The following is a 24,956-nucleotide window of genomic DNA, read 5'->3' as shown; positions in this document are numbered from 1 at the left end:
TTTTACACACAAGGATGAAGGTCTCAAGAGCTGTATAGACGGAGCTCTCCTCTCCTAATCTTTTCTGACCTATAAACTTATCCCTCCAAGAGGCCACAGTAATCACACCAGAGTTACATGCAACAGGTAGGAGAGAGTAGTCAGATGAGGGTCTTGTGGTCTTCTCCATCCTTTACTGGGGTGTATATGTATAAACAGTCTACAAGCACAGCTCAAAGAATCCTTTTGCATGGAGGGCCAGGCTAAATTCTCTAATACGCCATTTATTTGGTTCTGAGAATATTTATGCACAACATCTAAATCTTGATTAAAAAAATAGGCACAAAAGTATTTTTTCTTACTAAATAAGGCTGGGCATATAGCTTAGCTGGTAAAGTGCTTAACTTACAAACATGATCACCTACATTCAACACCCAATACTTGGAGCTGAGCATGGAGACACGCTTACAATCCCGACTCTGGGGTGGAGAGTCAGGTGATCACTGCCGCTCACTGGCAAGCCAGGCTAGCCAAGTCTCAGGGCAATGAGAAACCGTGAGGGCTATATATGAGCCTGATCTTTTCCACATGGATGAGTGTATGTTAATCTCCATATATACGAACATGCACCACATTAGCCACCCCTATGCAAAAGAGCAAAAGGAAGGCTGTAGAAACACAAGCTATCATTTGTGGATTGCCACGAGGCTCCCGGGTTCAATATTTCCTACAAGAAAAAAGAGCCATCCATAAAACCTGTTGAACCACAGTCCATTTTAGCTAGGAAAGTTCTGTGTTAAAATGTGGTTGACATGGTAACTGTTATGGAGATGGGGAAGGCTGGGCAGCACGACTCAGTCAACTGTCAGTGTCTAGGAAAAGAAACCTCCTGAAGGTCCTGCTGCTCAAGATGCAAGGGAGCGAGCCAGAGGCTGGCAGCAGGTCTGACTGTGACTAAGCAGATGACTAGGCAGAGCTTCTCTCACACAGTTAACACTCAGCGCTTCCTCCCACTGTTGATGAGTGAAGCACCAGGCATGCTATCTGAGTAGCAAGTGCCCTACAACTGGGCCCCACCCTAGATTCTCACTGAACACTTCATAATACTTGCAGGCCTAGGGGTGATGATTAGCAAAAATAATCCTATGTATTAAAGCATGCTGAGAAATAGCTATTACTTCTCTATGCCAGATATCAGTAGAAACTCAGGAAGCATTTCTTGTTTCAATAATGCTCAACTCAAGTGAGAATGATAAGCAAACTTAGTTAAGAATTCCCTTTGTAGGCAGAGTTCAATTTTGGGATGGGACCACATCTTAATGTTACATTTCTGTTAATTTTACGTCCGTTCTAGATGAACTGTACCCTTCCTTAATCAAACACATCACCGCTATTGGAGGAGTATTAACCAGTGAATACGTTTGACACTAAGTATGGAATTGGAAAAAAAACAAACTCGTCAAATTTTAGAAACTCCTCCTTTACCCACAATACTTCATAATCATTCATCATTTTAAATTGAACAATGTGGGATCCAGGAATAAACAAAGATGAAATCCGGGCTGGAGAGATAGTTCAGTTGGTAAAGGGTTTGCTTGTGTAAGCACGAGCACCTGAGTCCCATTCCTAGAACATGGAACCCAAAACCAGGTGCTGGGTGGCAGACTCCTAATCCTAGTGCTGGGGCAGAGGACAGAGACAGGTGGATCCACAGTGGTCGCTGCCAGCCAGGCAGGCCTAAGAGGGGGGCTTCAGAGGAGTAAGAGAAGGAACACCACCTGAGATTGACTTCTGACCTTCACACACACGCACACGCACGCACACGCACACAAGTAGATGGAACAATGCTACTTCACTTTTCTCAGCACCAAACTGACCTGTCCCTTATGGGATCTGTGCCCATCCACAGTTTGAGTGGCTAGGCAGATCTGCTGCTGCCTAGGCCGACTCCTCACCAGTCACTGTTTCTACCAATTCTCTTACAACATAAAAATGTCACTCTCACAAGACAGCCATCACTTTCTGCACATCATTGTTCGTTCTTTTGGATCATTCTCACTTAATAGTATGCTTGGAATCTATTTCAGTTTTGAAGTCTTTCCCTTGACCCTACAAGACCTGTGGCTATCACCTCATTTCTCTGATCCCCTTCCGTTCCTCAAAAGGACTGCTCGGACCCTGTTCTCTCGCCACCCGCACTAGCCGGGCTTTGTGCCCACATTTAACTAGAACTGGACTAGCTGGCTAAAGATCCACTTGCCAAATTTAATAGATCTCAGTTTCCATCTAACGTCCCATGTTGGCAAGGCCTGAAACAAAAGGCTACTCACGTCCCCCTTCCTTGAGGAAACCCTGTGTGAACCTTACACAGTCAAGCCCTGCTCCTTCTCAGTCTCCTCTGTTGCTGTCAACCTCTTTCCTACCTCTAACCGTGTGATGACCTTGGGTTCAGTCTTGGTGCTTCCTGTCTACACTCCTATTGTGGCATCTGGTACAACTGTCCCTCCAGCTGCTCAGTGGGAACCATCTTGCTCCATTTGCATTCCATAAGCGTTGACAAATCCTGTTGTCCTGGATCCCCATTACCATTTGTCATTGCCTCCCACTTCCACCATAGTCCCAGCCATGGTGGTTATGTTGGACAGTTACTATGTTAACTTGATTCAAGCTGGAGTCATTTAAGAAGAAAACATCAGTTGATAAAATGTTCTGACGAAGCTAGACTGTAGGACATTTTCTTGGTTAGTGATTGATGTGCAAGACCCAACCTCTTGTAGTTAGCCCTGAGCAGGAGGTACTGGGTTCTATAAGAAAGCAGGCTGAACAAGTCGCGAGGGGCAAGCCAGAAAGCAGACCCCCTTAAGGCTCCTGCTCCAGGTTTCTGCTCTGTTTGACTTCTTGCCTTGACTTCCCTTAGTGATGGACTATGGGGTAGAACTCTAAGTTGAAATAAACCCTTTCCTCCTCAAACTGTTTTGGTCAGGTGTTTTATCACAGCCGTAGAATCCCTAACTAAGAGAGTGGTCTCTTAGCAGACTGCCAACACCATCCCCAACTGTATGTCTCTGCTTCTTTCCTTCCTCCACTACAGTGTCCACAAAATACTTGAAAAACAAACAAACAAACAAACAAACAAACAAACAAACAAACCTAGACAGTAGCTCTTGCTCAAACATTCCCAGTTTCTCACTGCACTTGGAGTGGAATCTAAACTCCATGCAGTCTGTCATAGCACTGGGTAGGACTGACCTTCTGACTTCACTGCCCCAGACTAGGAAAGCCCAGGTCCCTCAGCTCAGGCTGGGCAATGGGTCCTGCCTTCACTTCCCTCAGATATAAGTCAGGTGTCAGTTCATCACAGCCCTCTGCTGCCAACCTAAGGACAGACAGCTCTTCCCGTAAAGCACCCTGCCCTCACAATCACAGCTCTGTGGAGGTGAAAATGATGGCACCGCCTTCCCTTAACACAGTAGAGTTTCAACAAGACACTCTTCACTGCCATGGCCAACCACTGGAACAATGGTCAGTGAGGGCGTTTTCTCTATAGACATAAACTATATTGAGGAACCACTGTTCCAGCTCATACTTTAATCTAACAGACAGTGCATTACTACCCAGGGAGAAACATTGTTAAATGAAACAGATACAGTCCATACTCGGTCACTGCCTTCACCCTGGCCCTCCTAAGTCACATTCTTTTTACCATTCTTTAATCTAGGTGGGAAAATGTCAGCTGCTCCCTACCTTCCAATGACATACAAGAAAAGGCAGACAGCAGGCTTGCCTTCTACAAAGCCAGTGTCTCCAAACCCAAGCACTTGGCTTGTGCACATGCCCAAGCCCGGGAGCCTCACTACTTGGATCTCTGCCTTTGACAGCTTAATGGGTAGAAATAGAGTTCTTATCCTTCATCCTGTAGGAACAATGTGTTCCAAAAGAAAAACTATTCACTGTAGATTGTAGATCTGTGGATACAGCTCAGTGGTGGAGAACTTGCCTAGCATACATGAAACCCTGGGATCCATCCTGGCATTGGAAATAAAAACAAACAATCAAATGTAAAAGAAAAGCTAAGCAAAAAGAATTTTTTTTGCTTTTCTAAAAAGCATAAAGTGAATAGAATACAAAGAGAAAACTAGCAACATGCTATACAGGACGCACAGTGAATTATACACATCTAAAATTTAAAAATCACATGAAAGTACATTTTGATAATATTTCAGGGAGACTCACAAATTCTTCATCACTAAACACATCTAGGTCCTCAATAATGAAGAAACATTTTTCCCTAATTTTAGATCATTCTTGCAACCACCAGAGTAATCCAGTTAACTTAGCATTTCTCCCCTGTAATTCTCTAGTCTCTATAAACATTATTGCCCTCTCTCAGAAAGACACACTTCTAGTGACAAAACCACCATAACTGTGTTAATCTGCCGACATCATGCCACCCTTTCCTCTCTGCGTACAGCAAGGCCCCGTCCCTCTGAGTCAGCAAACAAGTCAGCCTGTGGTAAGGACCCAAGGCCGCTGACTAAATGAGGGGATCGCAAGCTCTCTTTCTCCCCGTGTCTGCTCGCTGCCTTCCTTTCTCTCTCCCCATCTTCCACTCCGTCTCCTATTCTGTGTAGATTAAACAGCCCCTTCAATGTCCCACCTGGTCCTAACTGAAAACTTCCCATTTACGTGTCCTGCAGAATGGCCAGCTTGTCTCTGCCACTGTGCTTGGTGCCAAGAGGCTTTGTTTCAAATCATTCAAATCATGACCTTGCTAGCGGACGGCCCCATGCTTGTTTCTCACAGTCGCTAACAATAAACACTTACTCTTTCTGAAAACTGTGGCCACTTGTTTATCTACTGAACAGCATTTCTCTTTAAAGGCTTTGTAGTATAAAGGGAAGATATAAAATAGAAGATTAAAGAGTGGTAAGATAAAATTGTCAAAAACACATTTCCATGGTTCAGGAAATCCTCGCATGCCTAGCTGACTGTTTGTTTCCAGCATGAGTGAAGTCTGTGAAGAGGCAGAATTGTCTCTCTGTCCCAGTGGCAGACACAGGAAAGGGACAGGAAATCCCAGGGAAAGCTTTCAGGGCTTACAGGATATTTGTGAGTATTTATTCCATGTGTTTGATGTTTCTCCTTCCACATCTGTACACTTTGTACTACATTTGGCCCAGGATAGTGTCCTTTGCTTTTCTAAAATCATTATAGCTCCCAGTAAGATGCCTTCTATTATGGGAGGAGCTCAAAAACCAAGCCCAGAGAAGAAAACTGAGGCCCAGATAGCAGAAGTCACCCCGTCCCCTGAATGCTGGCTCCTTCATTGCAATGTAAGGATTGGCTGGGGACGTGCTCCTCAAACCTTCCACTGCAGGATCCCCGCAGCAGCAAAGATGACTAGTGTCCCCCAGGGACCTGAGGCCACAGTCAGAAGCAGACGGCCAGTGAAAGCTTCTTTAAAATGTTCAATTTCATGTTAGAAAGTAGTGAGAACTTTGCATTTTCACAAAGCAGAAAGTCTGTTTGTTTTAATGGGAATATTACCTCAGTAGTAAAGCCGCCTGCTTTCTGTTAAAGCAGTCATGCGAATCCAACACTACAGGAAGCAGGTGAGGAGCTCACATATGTGTTCACCACATCAGCGCTCGCCCTGCCCCAATGAGAGAAGAAAGGGTTTGGATGCAGTGGCTAAGGGTCTAAGTATTCATCTTTGGAGAAAAGTAAGGCAAAGCAGTAGAAAACCTGTCACACTTCGATTTGAACGGTAACTGGGAAAGTAGGTGGAAGTGTTGTCTGAGTAAACCTGGTAAGGATGGGTCCGTCAGAGGACCCGCAAGTCTACATCTCTCAAGGAGAGGCTGAGACCAGACAAGTGGAAAGCCACACAATGTTCAACACAGAAGGGACCTTCACAATGAGATGGTCCCAAACGCACACCTATCTTCACAGTCCTCACAACAGGTATTTGACATGCTTGACACTGGAAAACAAACTGTCTCACAGACTTATCAGTGCATGTCTGGATAGTTTTCCAGTGAGAGCCACCAACTGCCATAGTGCCATCAGACTCGCGGTTCTATTCCTGCTCCTGGAGCTCCACAGCAGTGTTTAGAGTGGGAGTTATGAGAACAGGTCAGGTTCCAGTTCTGATCTGCCATCTACTCACAGCATGAACTACGCCGGTGATATTTATAATTGGACCTGCCTTGCATTCTACTCCTAGAAACGGGAAAACACATAAAGATGCCTGCCTTACCAGAGCACTGTGAAAACGAGCACACAGTGAAAATGAAGTCAGAACAGAGAGGGCAGAGGTTAGCCCCGAGAGCTGTGGGCCTACAGTAAAAATGGAAGAAACTCAATTCTATTTACTCTTGCCTTTTCTTGGTGAGATAATCTATTCCTTTAAATGTTCCCTCTGACATAATTCCAGACCTTGCTACATTCTAGAAATTTCTTATTGAACATGTTCACATTTGTCAGTGTCCTACATAAATAGAACCCAAATTTTGACTCCTTATATGACGTAAGATAGACTAGGTTCAGAGCTGTTTGCATGGTCCTAGTATACTGTCTGCGGTCCTGGTTGCCATAGTCTCCTGGTCTCTGATTCTTCTGATCATCTTTACTCTTATTTACTCTCAAATTCTGCAACCAATATTCTAAACCAAAGTACAACGTTTTATATTGAATCCCAGTTAATAGTCTACTTAATTCCAGCCTATTTGAAGCTTCATAAAATTGAGGGATTTTTCTGCTACATATCAACTCCCTGTCTGAATTCTCAACTTTAGGAAGCTTGATTCTAAATCACTACTAGTGATTTAGACACTTACTTGTCTCAGTTGAGGTTGACACAAATCATTTAAAGATGGCTCTGTGAATTGTCACCTAACTGAGATATTTCTCACCTTCATGATGGCCCTTGTCAGGTAGCTCCTGAAAAGCTCTCCCTAAGCCCCTGTCAGGCCAAAGAAGGAAAAGAGCTTGCTTGGCTGGTTAGCTCTGGGCATGCTCATGCTGACAAGTGCAGTCATGACTGCACTATCATTTCTCAGGATAAAATTTTATAGGAAAAACCTGCAACTTGTGGGCTGACTTCTGAGAATATTGTTCTGGCCAATAAATCTTCCTGCTAAAAATGATTTAAAAGTTTTTAATGTCATCACATTGACAACTATTCTCCTAAAGTGTGTGTTGTACACACCTCACCCTTCTTTTCATCACTCTCCAGCCCAGCCTCCATTGCTTAATGTAATATTCTGTACTCCATTTTTAGTGCTATTTCCAAGGAGCCTCTCTCAGACTGTTAGGATTATGGAAAATAACCTTCATGGCTCATTAGGCCAAGTGCCGTCCAGAAGAAATGCGCATTATTAAGTTGGCATGTCTCAGAATAACTTTTAGATGACATTCCATATTTATCAGAAATTGGCTATATCACTTTTCTAATATGCAACTTTAAAAAATCTGATTGAAATATTTTATACAGTTAGAAAATACCATGTTACCCAGATTTAACACCTTGAAAATAACCTAATGCTTTACCTTCTCTTTTGAGCTTCTCATTGTCTCTCTCTGTCTCTCTCTGTCTCTCTCTGTCTCTCTCTGTCTCTGTCTCTGTCTCTGTCTCTGTCTCTGTCTCTCTCTCTCTCTCTCTCTCTCTCTCTCGGATAGGTGGAGGTTGAATTCATCATTTAAGATGTACTATAATATAAATGTTTATAGTTTCTACAGTTTGTTGGCATTGCTGTCTTTAATATCCATGTCATGGGCAGGTTGATTTATTAATTTCAGGTTCAGTGGCCTACCTAGGGCATGATGGGACAATCTGAAGTCATTATATTCTTAACCTACATGGCTGTGCTCACTCCACAGAAATGTGTAGTCTTATGAAAATTTTTTTGCAGAATTTATAATCACATGACAGGGATACATATCCTTTAATTTTACACAAATAAGATAATCTACAAGTTGTTCTAAAAAGTAGTTTTTCCTCTTATCAACATAGCATATAAATCTGTGTATTTTGATATAGTATTGCATCAGATAGATTTGGTGATATTTATTTTATTTACAACTTTCTATTACTCCAAATAATCTTACACATGCACACACATACACATATATACACACATGATCACATAAGCAATCAAACAAATGCACATGCACACATGCACACACACATACCTTTTTGTACACATGTGTAAATACTTTGTACGGGAGGCTCTTCTCCTCCTCTCTTTGACTTAATCCAGTCCACTTATCTCACTGCTTACTACTCTAGTACAAAATTTAGGCTGGTACTCTAAGCAGGTCATTTCACAACTAGGATGAATGATATATTAGTATTAATTATTATTATATAATATTAATATTGTACTAATATAAATTTATATTAATAACAGAGATAATGAGACAATTTTTCAATAAAGAACAATTTAAGGTACAAACTTATCTGCCAAATTTTATAGTTCTAGAGAAATACCAACAGCAACAACAACAAATGACATAGCATAAAAAGATGCAAAGTCTGATAAAAAGCCTTGACCACAGCTCAGCTCTCCCAAGGAGGACATTAGATGCCTGCTTAGAACAGAGAGCAGGACTGTCAGATTCTAAACAAGGAAGATTCATTCACATGCACTCTTTTTTTTTAAGCATATGCAATTTATACTATGCCTATGGAAGTTAATCAAGGCATTTATTTTTACTAATATATTAAGATTAAAACAACATCCCTCAGGACACATACCAGATCAGGCTTGTTTTTTGTTTTTTGTTTTTTGTTTTAACTGAATTCAAGTAAACCACTAATTGCTATCAATTAGTAGAGGAAATAAAATCCAATGATCATAAGGGATTAATTAGTTTTGATAGAGTACCTGCTTAATGGAGCTTAAAGTAGATTTGAAAAATTATTTTTATTTTAAAATTTTAAAGATTCAAAAATCTTTAGAAATAAATTTATTAATTTGAGTTACAAATCCAATTAATTCTTCTCCAGATGTTAAGGACAAGCAAATTAGATTTTAATAACTAAAAGAGAGGAAAACAGGTCTACAGCACTCCTGACACACAGGCTTATAGGACAGTCTAGCTGTCAGAAATAGCAGAACAAAGTAACACTACAGATAATCTGATGGCGAGAGGCAAGCGCAGGAACCCAAGCAACAGAAACCAAGACTACATGGAATCATCGGAGCCCAATTCTCCCACCAAAACAAACATGGAATATCCAAACACACCAGAAAAGCAAGATCTAGTTTCAAAATCATATTTGATCATGATGCTGGAGGACTTCAAGAAAGACGTGAAGAACTCCCTTAGAGAAACACAGAAAACATTAATAAACAAGTAGAAGCCTACAGAAAGGAATCGCAAAAATCCCTGAAAGAATTCCAGGAAAACATAAATAAACAAGTAGAAGCCCATAGACAGGAGACACAAAAATCCCTGAAAGAATTCCAGGAAAACACAATCAAACAGTTGAAGGAATTAAAAATGGAAACAGAAGCAATCAAGAAAGAACACATGGAAACAACCCTGGATATAGAAAACCAAAAGAACAGACAAGGAGCTGTAGATACAAGCTTCACCAACAGAATACAAGAGATGGAAGAGAGAATCTCAGGAGCATAAGATTCCATAGAAATCATTGACTCAACTGTCAAAGATAATGTAAAGCGGAAAAAGCTACTGGTCCAAAACATACAGGAAATCCAGGACTCAATGAGAAGATCAAACCTAAGGATAATAGGTATAGAAGAGAGTGAAGACTCCCAGCTCAAAGGACCAGTAAATATCTTCAACAAAATCATAGAAGAAAACTTCCCTAACCTAAAAAAAGAGATACCCATAGGCATACAAGAAGCCTACAGAACTCCAAATAGGTTGGACCAGAAAAGAAACACCTCCCGTCACATAATTGTCAAAACACCAAATGCACAAAATAAAGAAAGAATATTAAAAGCAGTAAGGGAAAAAGGTCAAGTAACATATAAAGGCAGACCTATCAGAATCACACCAGACTTCTCGCCAGAAACTATGAAGGCCAGAAGATCCTGGACTGATGTCATACAGACCCTAAGAGAACACAAATGCCAGCCCAGGTTACTGTATCCTGCAAAACTCTCAATTAACATAGATGGAGAAACCAAGATATTCCATGACAAAAGGAAATTTACACAATATCTTTCTACAAATCCAGCACTAAAAAGGATAATAAATGGTAAAGTCCAACATAAGGAGGCAAGCTATACCCTAGAAGAAGCAAGAAACTAATCGTCTTGGCAACAAAAGAAAGAGAATGAAAGCACACAAACATAACCTCACATCCAAATATGAATATAACGGGAAGCAATAATCACTATTCCTTAATATCTCTCAACATCAATGGCCTCAACTCCCCAATAAAAAGAAATAGATTAACAAACTGGATACGCAACGAGGACCCTGCATTCTGCTGCCTACAGGAAACACACCTCAGAGACAAAGACAGACACTACCTCAGAGTGAAAGGCTGGAAAACAACTTTCCAAGCAAATGGTCAGAAGAAGCAAGTTGGAGTAGCCATTCTAATATCAAATAAAATCAATTTTCAACTAAAAGTCATCAAAAAAGATAAGGAAGGACACTTCATATTCATCAAAGGAAAAATCCACCAAGATGAACTCTCAATCCTAAATATCTATGCCCCAAATACAAGGGCACCTACATACGTAAAAGAAACCTTACTAAAGCTCAAAACACACATTGCACCTCACACAATAATAGTGGGAGATTTCAACACCCCACTCTCATCAATGGACAGATCATGGAAACAGAAATTAAACAGAGATGTAGACAGACTAAGAGAAGTCATGAGCCAAATGGACTTAATGGATATTTATAGAACATTCTATCCTAAAGCAAAAGGATATACCTTCTTCTCAGCTCCTCATGGTACTTTCTCCAAAATTGACCATATAATTGGTCAAAAAACGGGCCTCAACAGGTACAGAAAGATAGAAATAATCCCATGCGTGCTATCGGACCACCACGGCCTAAAACTGGTCTTCAATAACAATACGGGAAGAATGCCCACATATATGTGGAAATTGAACAATGCTCTACTCAATGATAACCTGGTCAAGGAAGAAATAAAGAAAGAAATTAAAAACTTTTTAGAATTTAATGAAAATGAAGGTACAACATACCCAAACTTATGGGACACAATGAAAGCTGTGCTAAGAGGAAAACTCATAGTGCTGAGTGCCTGCAGAAAGAAACAGGAAAGAGCAGCTTGATAGCACACCTAAAAGCTCTAGAACAAAAAGAAGCAAATACACCCAGGAGGAGTAGAAGGCAGGAAATAATCAAACTCAGAGCTGAAATCAACCAAGTAGAAACAAAAAGGACCATAGAAAGAATCAACAGAACCAAAAGTTGGTTCTTTGAGAAAATCAACAAGATAGATAAACCCTTAGACGAGAGGACACAGAGAGTGCGTCCAAATTAACAAAATCAGAAATGAAAAGGGAGACATAACTACAGATTCAGAGGAAATTCAAAAAATCATCAGATCTTACTATAAAAGCCTATATTCAACAAAACTTGAAAATCTTCAGGAAATAGACAATTTCCTAGACAGATACCAGGTACCGAAGTTAAATCAGGAACAGATAAACCAGTTAAACAACCCCATAACTCCTAAGGAAATAGAAGCAGTCATTAAAGGTCTCCCAACCAAAAAGAGCCCAGGTCCAGACGGGTTTAGTGCAGAATTCTATCAAACCTTCATAGAAGACCTCATACCAATATTATCCAAACTATTCCACAAAATTGAAACAGATGGAGCATTACTGAATTCCTTCTATGAAGCCACAATTACTCTTATACCTAAACCACACAAAGACACAACAAAGAAAGAGAACTTCAGACAAATTTCCCTTATGAATATCGACGCAAAAATACTCAACAAAATTCTGGCAAACCGAATCCAAGAGCACATCAAAACAATCATCCACCATGACCAAGTAGGCTTCATCCCAGGCATGCAGGGATGGTTTAATATACGGAAAACCATCAACGTGATCCATTATATAAACAAACTGAAAGAACAAAACCACATGATCATTTCATTAGATGCTGAGAAAGTATTTGACAAAATTCAACACCCCTTCATGATAAAAGTCCTGGAAAGAATAGGAATTCAAGGCCCATACCTAAACATAGTAAAAGCCATATACAGCAAACCAGTTGCTAACATTAAACTAAATGGACAGAAATTTGAAGCAATCCCACTAAAATCAGGGACTAGACAAGGCTGCCCACTCTCTCCCTACTTATTCAATATAGTTCTTAAAGTTCTAGCCAGAGCAATCAGAGAACAAAAGGAGATCAAGGGGATACAGATCGGAAAAGAAGAGGTCAAAATATCACTATTTGCAGATGATATGATAGTATATTTAAGTGATCCCAAAAGTTCCACCAGAGAACTACTAAAGCTGATAAACAACTTCAGCAAAGTGGCTGGGTATAAAATTAACTCAAATAAATCAGTTGCCTTCCTCTATACAAAAGAGAAACAAGCGGAGAAAGAAATTAGGGAAACGACACCCTTCATAATAGACCCAAATAATATAAAGTACCTCGGTGTGACTTTAACCAAGCAAGTAAAAGATCTGTACAATAAGGACTTCAAGACACTGAGGAAAGAAATTGAAGAAGACCTCAGAAGATGGAAAGATCTCCCATGCTCATGGATTGGCAGGATTAATATAGTAAAAATGGCCATTTTACCAAAAGCAATCTACAGATTCAATGCAATCCCCATCAAAATACCAATCCAATTCTTCAAAGAGTTAGACAGAACAATTTGCAAATTCATCTGGAATAACAAAATACCCAGGATAGCTAAAGCTATCCTCAACAATAAAAGAACTTCAGGGGGAATCACTATCCCTGAACTCAAGCAGTATTACAGAGCAATAGTGATAAAAACTGCATGGTATTGGTACAGAGACAGACAGATAGACCAATGGAATAGAATTGAAGACCCAGAAATGAACCCACACACCTATGGTCACTTGATTTTTGACAAAGGAGCCAAAACCATCCAAAGGACAAAAGATAGCATTTTCAGCAAATGGTGCTGGTTCAACTGGACGTCAACATGTAGAAGAATGCAGATCGATCCATGCTTATCACCCTGTACAAAGCTTAAGTCCAAGTGGATCAAGGACCTCCACATCAAACCAGACACACTCAAACTAATAGAAGAAAAACTAGGGAAGCATCTGGAACACATGGGCAGTGGAAAAAATTTCCTGAACAAAACACCAATGGCTTACGCTCTAAGATCAAGAATCGACAAATGGGATCTCATAAAACTGCAAAGCTTCTGTAAGGCAAAGGACACTGTGGTTAGGACAAAACGGCAACCAACAGATTGGGAAAAGATCTTTACCAATCCTACAACAGATAGAGGCCTTATATCCAAAATATACAAAGACTCAAGAAGTTAGACCGCAGGGAAACAAATAACCCTATTAAAAAATGGGGTTCAGAGCTAAACAAAGAATTCACAGCTGAGGAATGCCGAATGCCTGAGAAACACCTAAAGAAATGTTCAACATCTTTAGTCATAAGGGAAATGCAAATCAAAACAACCATGAGATTTCACCTCACACCAGTCAGAATGGCTAAGATCAAAAACTCAGGTGAGAGCAGATGCTGGCGAGGATGTGGAGAAAGAGGAACACTCCTCCATTGTTGGTGGGATTGCAGACTGGTAAAACCATTCTGGAAATCAGTCTGGAGGTTCCTCAGACAATTGGACATTGAACTGCCTGAGGATCCAGCTATACCTCTCTTGGGCATATACCCAAAAGATGCCTCAACATATAAAAGAGACCCGTGCTCCACTATGTTCATCGCAGCCTTATTTATAATAGCCAGAAGCTGGAAAGAACCCAGATGCCCTTCAACAGAGGAATGGATACAGAAAATGTGGTACATCTACACAATGGAATATTACTCAGCTATCAAAAACAATGACTTTATGAAATTCGTGGGCAAATGTTTGGAACTGGAAAATATCATCCTGAGTGAGCTAACCCAATCACAGAAAGACATACATGGTATGCACTCATTGATAAGTGGCTATTAGCCCAAATGCTTGAATTACCCTAGATCCCTAGAACAAACGAAACTCAAGACGGATGATCAAAATGTGAATGCTTCACTCCTTCTTTAAATGAGGAAAAAGAATACCCTTGGCAGGGAAGGGAGAGGCAAAGATTAAAACAGAGACTGAAGGAACACCCATTCAGAGCCTGCCCCACATGTGGCCCATACATATACAGCCACCCAATTAGACAAGATGGATGAAGCAAAGAAGTGCAGACTGACAGGAGCCGGATGTAGATCGCTCCTGAGAGACACATCCAGAATACAGCAAATACAGAGGCGAATGCCAGCAGCAAACCACTGAACTGAGAATAGGACCCCCGTTGAAGGAATCAGAGAAAGAACTGGAAGAGCTTGAAGGGGCTCGAGACCCCATATGTACAACAATGCCAAGCAACCAGAGCTTCCAGGGACTAAGCCACTACCTAAAGACTATACATGGACTGACCCTGGACTCTGACCTCATAGGTAGCAATGAATATCCTAGTAAGAGCACCAGTGGAAGGGGAAGCCCTGGGTCCTGCTAAGACTGAACCCCCAGTGAACTAGACTGTGGGGGGGAGGGCGGCAATGGGGGGAAGGTTGGGAGGGGAACACCCATAAGGAAGGGGAGGGGGGAGGGGGATGTTTGCCCGGAAACCAGGAAAGGGAATAACACTCGAAATGTATATAAGAAATACTCAAGTTAATAAAAAAAATTAATTGTAGTTAAGTATTGTGGAAGATTTTAAAAAAAGAAAACAATATTTGATTTTTAAAATCTAAAATCCTTCCACCATTGATTGGGTCTAATTCCCCTGCTCCCACAGCTAGGAACCTTCTCTCTGTGTTTTGCCTAACCTGGGCTTACTGTCACCTTTGTCACCTAGCTCGCTCTCTTTCTGGGTTCTTGTAATTCCTAGTTTTCTGCTGAGAATGCAGAGACCTCTTGGCAGCCCCCTCACAGTGCTCCAGAGAACTCTGGGCAGGGATCTGAAGGACCCATCCATCAGTGCTGAGGACCACACCCCTGCCCTCCTGTGGCAGTCTCTTGCCATATTCCCCATATTCCCCATATTCCTCTCCTCCTCTTGACTCACTTTTCAGAGTCATTTCAACTTCTGTTCATGTGGTGATTGTCTGCCAAAATCTAGAATGCCTCGGCAAAGGAGTCTTGTCTGCTGCCAGCCCGGGCTGAGACCTGCAGACCGCAAGTGCCTATTCTATCCTGTAATGTCTGAGTAAATCATTCTAGGACAGAGGGATAGAAGGAGTCAGGAATCACTTATTGTGATTTTTAAACTAACTTTATTAGTTTTCAATTAAATGTTCAGAATAACAAACCATCAAGATAGCCTTCAGAAGAATATTAAAAACTCTTCTGTCTGGGTTTTAATACAATTATTATTTTAAAATTTTCAAATATATCAATGGTCATGCTTATATTTTACAGAGATTTCTGTGATAGAGAGATGATTAAAAGAGGAGTTATAGTCATATTAAAAATTAACTGGTATCATGAAAGCGAAAGGCCAACCTGCTGCTCGTATCTCTGCCTGGCGTCCTCCAGCTGCCACAGAAACTCCTTGGACTGCTTCTCACGCAGAGACTTGGACCTGCTTAGGTCTGCTTCCACCTTTTCCATCTGCGAGAGTCAAAAGATTTAAAAACGTGTATCTCACGGCTTAAATTTTGATCATCTCTAAAAATCCCCAAACTTAAACAACTCAATAATCTGTGATAAAAGCAAGGCTGGGAAGAGAATGGACTGGGTGACTATTTTAGTTTACTTTGATAATTTCAAGAAGGGATTAAAATTGATATACATCTGAATATGGTCTAATGTTATAACTACAATAAAACATACACTAAGGAAATAAGAAAAAGTCTATGTAACCACCACAAGAGTTTAAAGAAAAGCATTAAACAAAACTCAATGTCTTTTTCTTTCCTTTAAAGATGTGACTTTTTTCAAATTGAGCCTAAGCTGGCCTAGAGCTGCAGGGCTCCCTGCTGCAGTCTCCATTACTGAGATTACAGGAGTGTGCCCCCACTAGTAGCTGAAAGTCCACATTTTTATAATTAGAAATTCTTGACAAATGCGACATAGAGAGAATGTAGTTCAACACAATAATAAGGTTAATCACCAAATTAGCATCACACTCATCTGTGGAAAGCTGATGGTCCTTCCTCTAAGTGAAGGCCCTGGACAACGGTGTCAACTTCCACCCTTTTGTCCATAGCTGGAAGTCCAGGTCACAGCAAGGAGATGCTGAGAAAAAGAGAGTCCACCAGCAACAGAAATAAAATCATCTTTGACCTTACAAATAGAAATCCCTAAAAGTGTCACAAAAAACTGTGAGGAGTAACTAACTCAATAAAGTTGCCCAATCCAGAGCAGCAGTCTAACACCAGGAGCGCTGATATATGCCACCAACAAAAGAATTTAAGACAAAATGCCACTCGTAACAAAGTCTAATGATTAGCTATAACTTTTCATGAATAGCTGAAGAATATATGTGTCAGAACTATAAAATGCCGATAAAAGAAACCAATGAAAATAATTGAATACAAAGACATCCTGTGCTCTCTGGTTAGAATAATCAATACTTTTGAAATGTCCATATCGACCAAAGCAATCCACAGATTCAGTGGCATTGCTACCAGTTCCCAGTACCATTCTCACAGAACTGGATATAAGAACCCTGAGAGTCCCAAAGAGCCAGAGAAGATGTCTGCGAGCCTGCGCAAACCTGAGCCGAAGGAACAGGAAGATGTCTGCGAGCCTGCGCAAACCTGAGCCGAAGGAACAGAGCTGAAGCCGTCGCACTACCCAACGCAGATGTGGAAGCTACAGCTCAGACAGCACGACGCTGGCGTAAAACCAGACACACTGACCACTAGGACATGGGTCTAGAAATGACACGCATCCGTAGTCAGCAGAGCATGCCAAGATCACAGAAAATGAACCTTCTCCAAGATGGCGTCTGGAGAACTGGTTGTCTACCTGAAGAGGGTGGAACTGGATTCTTTTGCACAATATACAATAAATTCAAAACGGATGAAGGATTTAAACATTACACCTGACACTGTAACACAATTAGGAGTAGACATATGGGCAAAGCTTCTCGGCATTAGTTTTAGCAAAGATTTCTTGGTGCAGCAGCAGAATGAACTGTCAACAAAACAGAGACATGAAAGCAAAAGTTTCTTTACAGCTACTATGACAATTCAGCTGACCCTGGATGGAGTACATTTCGTAAAGGGTTAACATCAAAACAGCAAGAGAATACAGAGATTTAAAACCAGGAGAAGGGTTTGAACGTGCATCTCAAAGGAGACATCCAAATGGCCAACAGATTAATCAAAAGAACGTTCAATATCACCAATGAATAGGTAAATACAAATTAAAACCACAATTAGCATCTTCTACCTGTCAGAATGATCGTTACTTACCAGACACAGACACTGATGAGAAAGCAAAATAAGGGGAATTTCTGATACTCGTGGGGATGGAGCAGCACAGTAACTGTAGAAAACCATGGAGCTCTCTGAACAACTAAAAACTATCGTTTGATTTAGTAATCCGAATACTGTGCATATTATCCATGGACATAAAATTGATATGTTGAAGAGATAGTCACACTCTCATGTTTACGTAGAGCCATTCACAGTGGCCAAAGTCTGAGTCTTTCCAAATGTTCACGGGCATGCATACAGGGTAGTGTATAACACATGCAAAACAGAATCTCGCTCAGCCTTTGGAAAAAATAGGGGACCTGGCATTTGCAACCACACCAATCAGATATCATTCTAAATGAGGCAAGCGAGCTCAGAAGACAGAATGCACGGCCTCGCCAATGTGGAGAATCTGACCAAGTGAAGCTTATGGAACAGAAAGGACCATGGCAGCTACTGAGGCCATGGAGGGGGAAAGCGTTAGGACGTGTTGTCCAGGACAAGCTTCAATGACAAAAGAGGAGTGTCCCAGTGATCTGCAGCACTAGGAGGGGCTGCAGTCCACAGCACAGACTCGGATCCTCAAGCAGGCTACCACAGAGAAGGGAGGTGACGAAGAAACTAGCTGTCCTGCTGCAGCGAACTGCATGACAGAAAGACGTGAACCAATGCACCGTAAACGCACATGCCTGGGACTTGTGAACTGAAGAAGTAACGAAATCCTCATATTCTGAGACTGAAAGCTTTCTTACAGATGAGTGAAAGGATAAACAAAGTAAAAGGCCAAGGAGAGCAAGAGGCTGACAGGCGCGGACCTGGCCGATGGGCGCGGACCTGGTCTGATTAGTAGTTCCGTACAAATGCTCACATGACACAGATTCTTGCTCCTTACTATTTCAGTACAGATAGAATATCAAAAGTGAGTAAATTTTAAAATTGAAAATATGTAAAGATATAAAATAAAAATTAGCACTTTATGTCCGTAAGCAATATTGTCTGTCATCAGAATAGAAAATAATTAAAACATACAAAAAAGACTTTAAAAATACAAATGTTAAGAAAAACCAAAGTAAATAACAATGGCTGGTAAGTAAAAATGAAATATATTTCACTTTAAATTAACACTGACCGAGAATGCCAAACCCCACTCCATTCTTCCTCCTCAATTTAAGTAGAATAGAAAACAAGCCTCGCAAAGCTTATCTAAAACTAGAGTTCTCAGTTGCCATAACTACAAAGGATTCTGCTTCCTCACACATCATCATTCCAAATTCCATTCACTTCAAACAAAACCAAAGGGAAGCAAGAGCTCCTTTATTGTGTATCTCTGGCTTCAAGAAAACCAAGAATACAGTCTGGCAGCCCACCCAGGAGCAGGAGTAGGACTGCATGCACCTCTGTTTGTTTGGTGGCCCAGAAGCAAGACTAGAAGTGGTAAAGGCACTGGCTCCTCCTGATGGGATCCACAGACTTACTCCCTGCCAGAGGAAGGAATACTTCAGAGAAAACCCAGGTACCCGGCCGGGGCTTCCACTTGTACTGTGGGACCTAATTGTTTCCCAGTGTAAGAAAGGTCAAGAGTAACCATCTACAGGAGGCCAAAGCTGTCAGGGTCACAGCTGCTGCGTTTCAACGTTGCCCTGGCAGTTGCAAAATGATCTCTTTAGTTCTGGACATCTGGGAAGGGGAGGGCAGAGGGTGAAGGGAAGGAGAGAAGAAAAAAGGGTATGGATTAGCTCAGATTCCTCTTTAAAGCCAGAGCATGATGATCTATCCTTGCTGTCAACATTATAGTTGGAATCACCTAAAAGACACCCTTCTGCGCATGTCTGTAGTGATGTTACACAGGAACTGACTAAGGAGACCCACCATCAATGTGGGCAAAATCATCTCTCAGGCTGGGGTCCCAGATTAGATAAATAGGAGGAAAGGGAGAGTGCAAGCTGAGTGCCAGCATTTATCTTTCTCTGCACTCTGAGGACACAACGTGATCAATGATTTACCTGCCTGCTGCCACGCCTTCCCACAGTGATGGACTGCACCTCAAAATGCAAGCCAAAGCAAACCCATTTCCCCCTGAACTCCTGAAAGCCTAAATTCCTGTCAGTAGCAACTTCACTGCCCTATTTGCATCTTATTACTTTGAAGTGCATTAAATGTTAACTGCTTTCTGTAACAGAAGAGTTTTTAAATGGATGACTCCTCATTCCCTAAATGAGATCTGGTTCTAGGAAAAAGGAAGAATGGACAACAGATAAGCATATAGCATTTTCCATCAACTACAGTCATAAAAAGTAACTCATCTTTCTCCAATAAAGTGCTGTGCCCCATTACATCGTAAGTAATATAACACGCACAATCTAAGTTGTATAATTACAAAGTTATATAATTTAGAATAGAAATATACTTTATCCTATCTACCAAATATTTAGAAAAGTGCTAAGAAATTGTCTTCTAACTATTTTAAGACTCATATACATAGACATACAAAAACATTGAGACACACAGAGTGGTCAATAGCTAGGTACAAATGCGGGAAAGGATGGTTTGGGAAAAGCTCCGTGGCTGGCGTGCTTGGCCCACAAGTGTGAAGAGCAGAAATGTCGGGGAGGAAGCAGCTTGCCTATGAGTAAAGCCTCACAGTAAGAAAACGGAGCCCCAGAGGATGCTGGCTAACACAACTAACCACATCAGCAAGCTCCCATTTGATTGACAGAGCCTGCCTCAATGAATAAGGTGGCAGGGCCATTAAGGGTGACCTCTGACATCAACCTCAAACCTCTGCACCCATAACACTCATGTCCACATATATGCAAAAGCTGTATACATATCCATGCACACCACAAACCTATACAGATTAAAAAGAAAAGAAAGTGCTAGAAAGCTCAATAAATAAGTATTTATATGCTTGGCTAAATAGAGATTAAAAACGTTAAGTCCTACTGCTTTAAGTTAACGTTAAGAATCTACTGCTTTATTCTCATACAGATTTTGTTCTATACCAGTCACATACTATTTATACAATTGAAAATAATTGAATGGGAGATTCTAATCTAGCATGTACTCCCATATATTTTAGCATTTTGTTTAACATTTATTCAAGTTCCCCAGTAAGAATCATTTGACTGATGTGTGAAAAAGCAGCTGTAAGGATCCCATCGCACATGGAATCCCTTAGTGTTTATACAGGCAGGCCTTTCTTATCTCGGGAATCCGATTCTACTTGGAAACTCTATGTAATAGAAACCATTCCTTCAACAAGAGACAACCAAACGAACATCCTGCTTTGTCATCACTACTAGTATTCAAAAGTGTGAATTAGCCCCACCCAGCAACCCAGGCTTGCAAATGCTTCTCTCGAAAGCAGGCCATGGAGCCAGGAAATGTGGAAAAGTAAAAGGATACCACAGCATGCACTACTTAGGGCCCTGTGTGAGCTCATCAGCTCACAGAGACATGGGAAGAAGAAGGTAGGGCACATGGACTCTTATGGTGGTCTGGCAGGTGCGGTGTGACTGGAAACTGGAGGCTGGCGCACCACAGAACAGAGATGCTCTGAGGACTGATCCAACAGACATGGTATTTCCAAAGGCAAATCTCCAAATGCTACCTGTCATCTCTAACACTCCACAGCTGATGGCCACCTCATTTTACATATGGGTGAGGTTATTAAAATAATGGTTCCACAGTCAGACCCAGCTGTGAACTCTATGATTGCACTGGCACTGTAAGATATGTCCATGAGCTCAACAGTGGCATGTACGTTATGGGGGCAGCCAAGTGCTTTCTGGTCCACTCCACAAAAGGAAACTCATTGCTGTTACTGTTAATCTGGCCAATAACCTATAGCCGGATAGTTCAGAGGCCCCCATGGTGAGGCCAACACTATTACCTTCTAAATATGTTTCTCTATAGCCATAGAGTAAGGCAGCTCTCAGTCCTCATCAGAGAAATATCTTTGTATAGTGGCCTGCAGTTAAATAAAGCCACTCACAACTGGCCAAACTTCAGAGAACAAGTGTTGGAAGATGGCTCACCTATACATGGAGCATCTATGTCACATGACCTGTCCACAGAGCTCAGGTAACTGCAGAAAGAGGGTGGAAAGACTGGACAGGCTGTAAGTCAGGGAAGACTGTAGCAACACTGTCTTCTGCACAGGGCAGGCAGGCCTGCTGCACAAATGAGATCATAACAGCTGTGGTTGACTGCACAAGATGAAACCAGACAACATTCTGTCATGGATGGTAGACATAGGCCCCAACTTCCAGCTAAGAACCTAAAGAGTCAATGCTGCTGGGGAAGGGAGACCCCGTCTCCTTCATGAGTGCAGGCTCTGTGAGCTGACGATGCCTCAGTGGATGGCCTGACCCCTGCCTCTATGGGCATTCAGCAGTAACTGAAGGCAGTGGATCATGAAGGACAGGGGAAGACAGACATGGGGACAAAGAAATGATGAAACTGGGAGGGTGACATGAAGGGGATGATCCAGAAAGAATAGAGGGACAGAAATGGAAGGTGAGTATGATGGGAACGCATTGTGTGAGTGTATGAAATTTATAAATGTACTTTCTCTCAAAATATAAAAATGTCATATAACAAAATAATAATGTGGAAATACATACAAGCAACATTGTATAGATGGAATGGGGTATATATATGAATGTGCACATACACATATGTAACAACAATTAATTAAAAAAGGGGCCATGAATTAATGAAAAAAGAGGGTAAGCAGGCAGGGTTTTGTGAGGGGATTTGCAAAGAGGAAAAGGAAGGGGAAATGATGTAATTATAATCTTAAAAATGAAATAATTAAATTATAATAACAAAAATGGTCCCTGAGACCATTATACTGTTGTCAGGGCTTTCAGTTCTATATATTTTGCCAAGCTGGTATTACTTTGTTACTCAAACAAAATAAGGACACATACATACATGCACATAGATACATTAAAAATAAGGAGTCAATCTCTAGTGAATAATGAAAAAATTTTCAAATTCAATAATTAAATCTAAAAGGTCATTTAGAATTGGTTGATTTGAATTTAATCATAAAGATGGTTCAGTATATGTAAATTAGTAAATGTACCCGTCACATTAGAATCAAAGAGAAAATGTCATGATCTTTTCAATAATTTCTAAAAAATCATCATAGATATCTTCATAATGAGAGTCCTAAAGAAATTAATAAGAGACGCATGTCTCATGATAATAAAGATGAACAATAACTACAACAAACGTATAGGTAATATTTAACAGGTAAACACGAAGCACTTCTGATGAGATCAGGCATGGAGTGATGGTGTCCACTTGCCCCACTGTTACTCAGCACAGCCCTGGATGTTGGGAGTAATACCACTGAGGACAAGGTTCATCCATACCTGCACACAGCACAGAAGAACACAGAACAACAAAGGTGCACCATAAGTGTTGCAGCACTGATAAACACTCCTGGCACAGCAGCTGTATCCAATATCAACAAATAAAAACCAGTAATTTTCTATCCCCACCTACTGAGTTCACCAAGAAAGGAATCAGGAAGACAAAAGCCTAAAAATAAATACAACACTGGACAGTAAATCTAATGAATGAGTGGAAGATATCTACAATGGAAATTTTAAAACAACAAGAAAGAAAATGAAGAAGACATGAGGAAGAACTCATACGCTCATGGACAGAATATCATGAAAATGCTTATATTTCCACAAGCAAACCACAGACTCAATACAAACGGCATCAAAATTCCAATGAGATTACTCACATACATAGGAAAAGAAACCTGAAAGTCCTTATGGTAGCACAGAGAGCCGAGGTTGCCAGAGCAATCCTGAGGAAAGACGGCAATGCTGGGCAGCCACAATGCCTTTTCTCAAACACCACCACTGAGCAACAGTAACAAAACCAGAAACACACGCAAGTGCAGCCGGAGAGAGGACCCTAAACAAACAGGTCCAGCAACCTAGTTTTTGACAAATATGCCAAAAAAATACATTATATAAACAACAACCTTGTCGACAAATGATGTCAGAAAATGGATGTCCACGAGTAGAAGAAAAATAAAACTAGAACGTAGGCTCTCAGCCCACAAAAGTCAACTAAATGGATGGAAGACTGTAATGTAAGAGCTGAGAGTGTTAGGAGGGAAACCAGGGGAAACACTTCAGGATAGAGGCACAGGCAAGAACTAGATGAAGAAGACTTCAACAGGGCAGGAAGGAAAAGGAGAAGTTGGCAAACGGGACTGCATGAAGTTAAAAGGCTTCTGCACAGAAGAGGAGGCCAACAAGGAAGACAGAATGGGATGGCCCCTTTCTTAGATTATGGCTGACAAACGGACTACAGCAAGAACTGTCCTGTGCAGGAGCTCCTACTCCACGTGTGCACCTCAAACACTCTAAGGCACACACACCCGAGAACTCCCAGCATTTCCATGGGTAGTGCAGCACTGGCCACAATAGCTAACTTACAAAATAAGCCAAGTGCATGTCAAGAGAAAGAGGAAGAAAGAACTGTGGTGTACAGACTTGAGCCGTGTTCATCCCTAAAGAGTGACATCATTTACATTTCCCCGATGACTAAGGACTCTGAACTTTTCTTTACGGGAAATGCAAACCAAACCGACCCTGAGATTCCACCTTACACAAATCAGAAAGGCTAAGATCAAACTCTCGGGTGACAGCACATGTCGACAAGGATGTGGAGAAAGAGGAACACTCCTCCATTGCTGGTGGGATTGTAAACTGGTACAACCACTCTGAAAATCAATCTGGAGCTTCCTCACAAAATTGGAAATAGATCTACCTAAAGATCGGCTATTCCACTCCTGGGCATGTACCCCAAAGATGTCCCACCATACCGCAGGGGCATGTGCTCCACTATGTTCATAGCAGCCTTACCTATGACAGCCAGAAGCTGGAAACAACCCAGATGCCTACAATGGAAGAATGGATACAGAAAATGTGGTTGATTTACACAATGGAGTACTATTCAGCTCTTAATAATGAGGACATCATGAGTTTTGCAGGCAAATGGATGGGACTAGAAAATGTCATCCTGAGTGAAGTAACTCAGACCCAAAAGGACATGCATGGTATATTCTCACTAATAAGTGGATATTGGCAAAAAAGTACAGAATACCAAGGATACAATCCACAGAACTCAAGAAGGTTAACAAGCAAAAGGGCCCAAGTGAGGAAGCTTCAATCCTACTTGGGAGGAAGAAGAAAACAGAGGGAGGGAGGGATTTGGGTGGGAGAGGGGAAAAGAGGAACATGATCAGGTATCCAGGTGGAAACAGGAGAGAAGCCCTGCTGGCCAGCAGAATGAGTAGGAAATATGTGACCTGGAGGTGGGAGATGGGA

At 41.3% G+C, this 24,956-nt stretch overlaps 1 protein-coding gene across 5 annotated transcripts in view; it reads right to left on the bottom strand.

Annotated features, from left to right (window-relative positions):
* Positions 1-24,956, bottom strand: part of Cep112 (centrosomal protein 112) — a 467,011-nt gene that overhangs the window by 249,442 nt on the left and 192,613 nt on the right. For 3 of the 5 annotated variants that reach the window (NM_001105849.1, XM_087570858.1, XM_087570856.1), the window contains one exon: positions 15,671-15,778. The exons of the other annotated variants lie outside the window; for them this stretch is intronic. In NM_001105849.1, the coding sequence (NP_001099319.1) occupies positions 15,671-15,778 (108 nt within the window). The remainder of the gene's footprint in view (positions 1-15,670; positions 15,779-24,956) is intronic. 5 annotated transcript variants of the gene reach the window in all.

Source organism: Rattus norvegicus, chromosome 10, assembly GCF_021556685.1.
Source record: "Rattus norvegicus strain SHRSP/BbbUtx chromosome 10, alternate assembly SHRSP_T2T, whole genome shotgun sequence".
Lineage (NCBI taxonomy): Eukaryota > Metazoa > Chordata > Mammalia > Rodentia > Muridae > Rattus > Rattus norvegicus.
The sequence above is the reverse complement of the archived record's forward strand: the minus strand, read 5'-3'. Positions and strand labels throughout refer to the sequence as shown.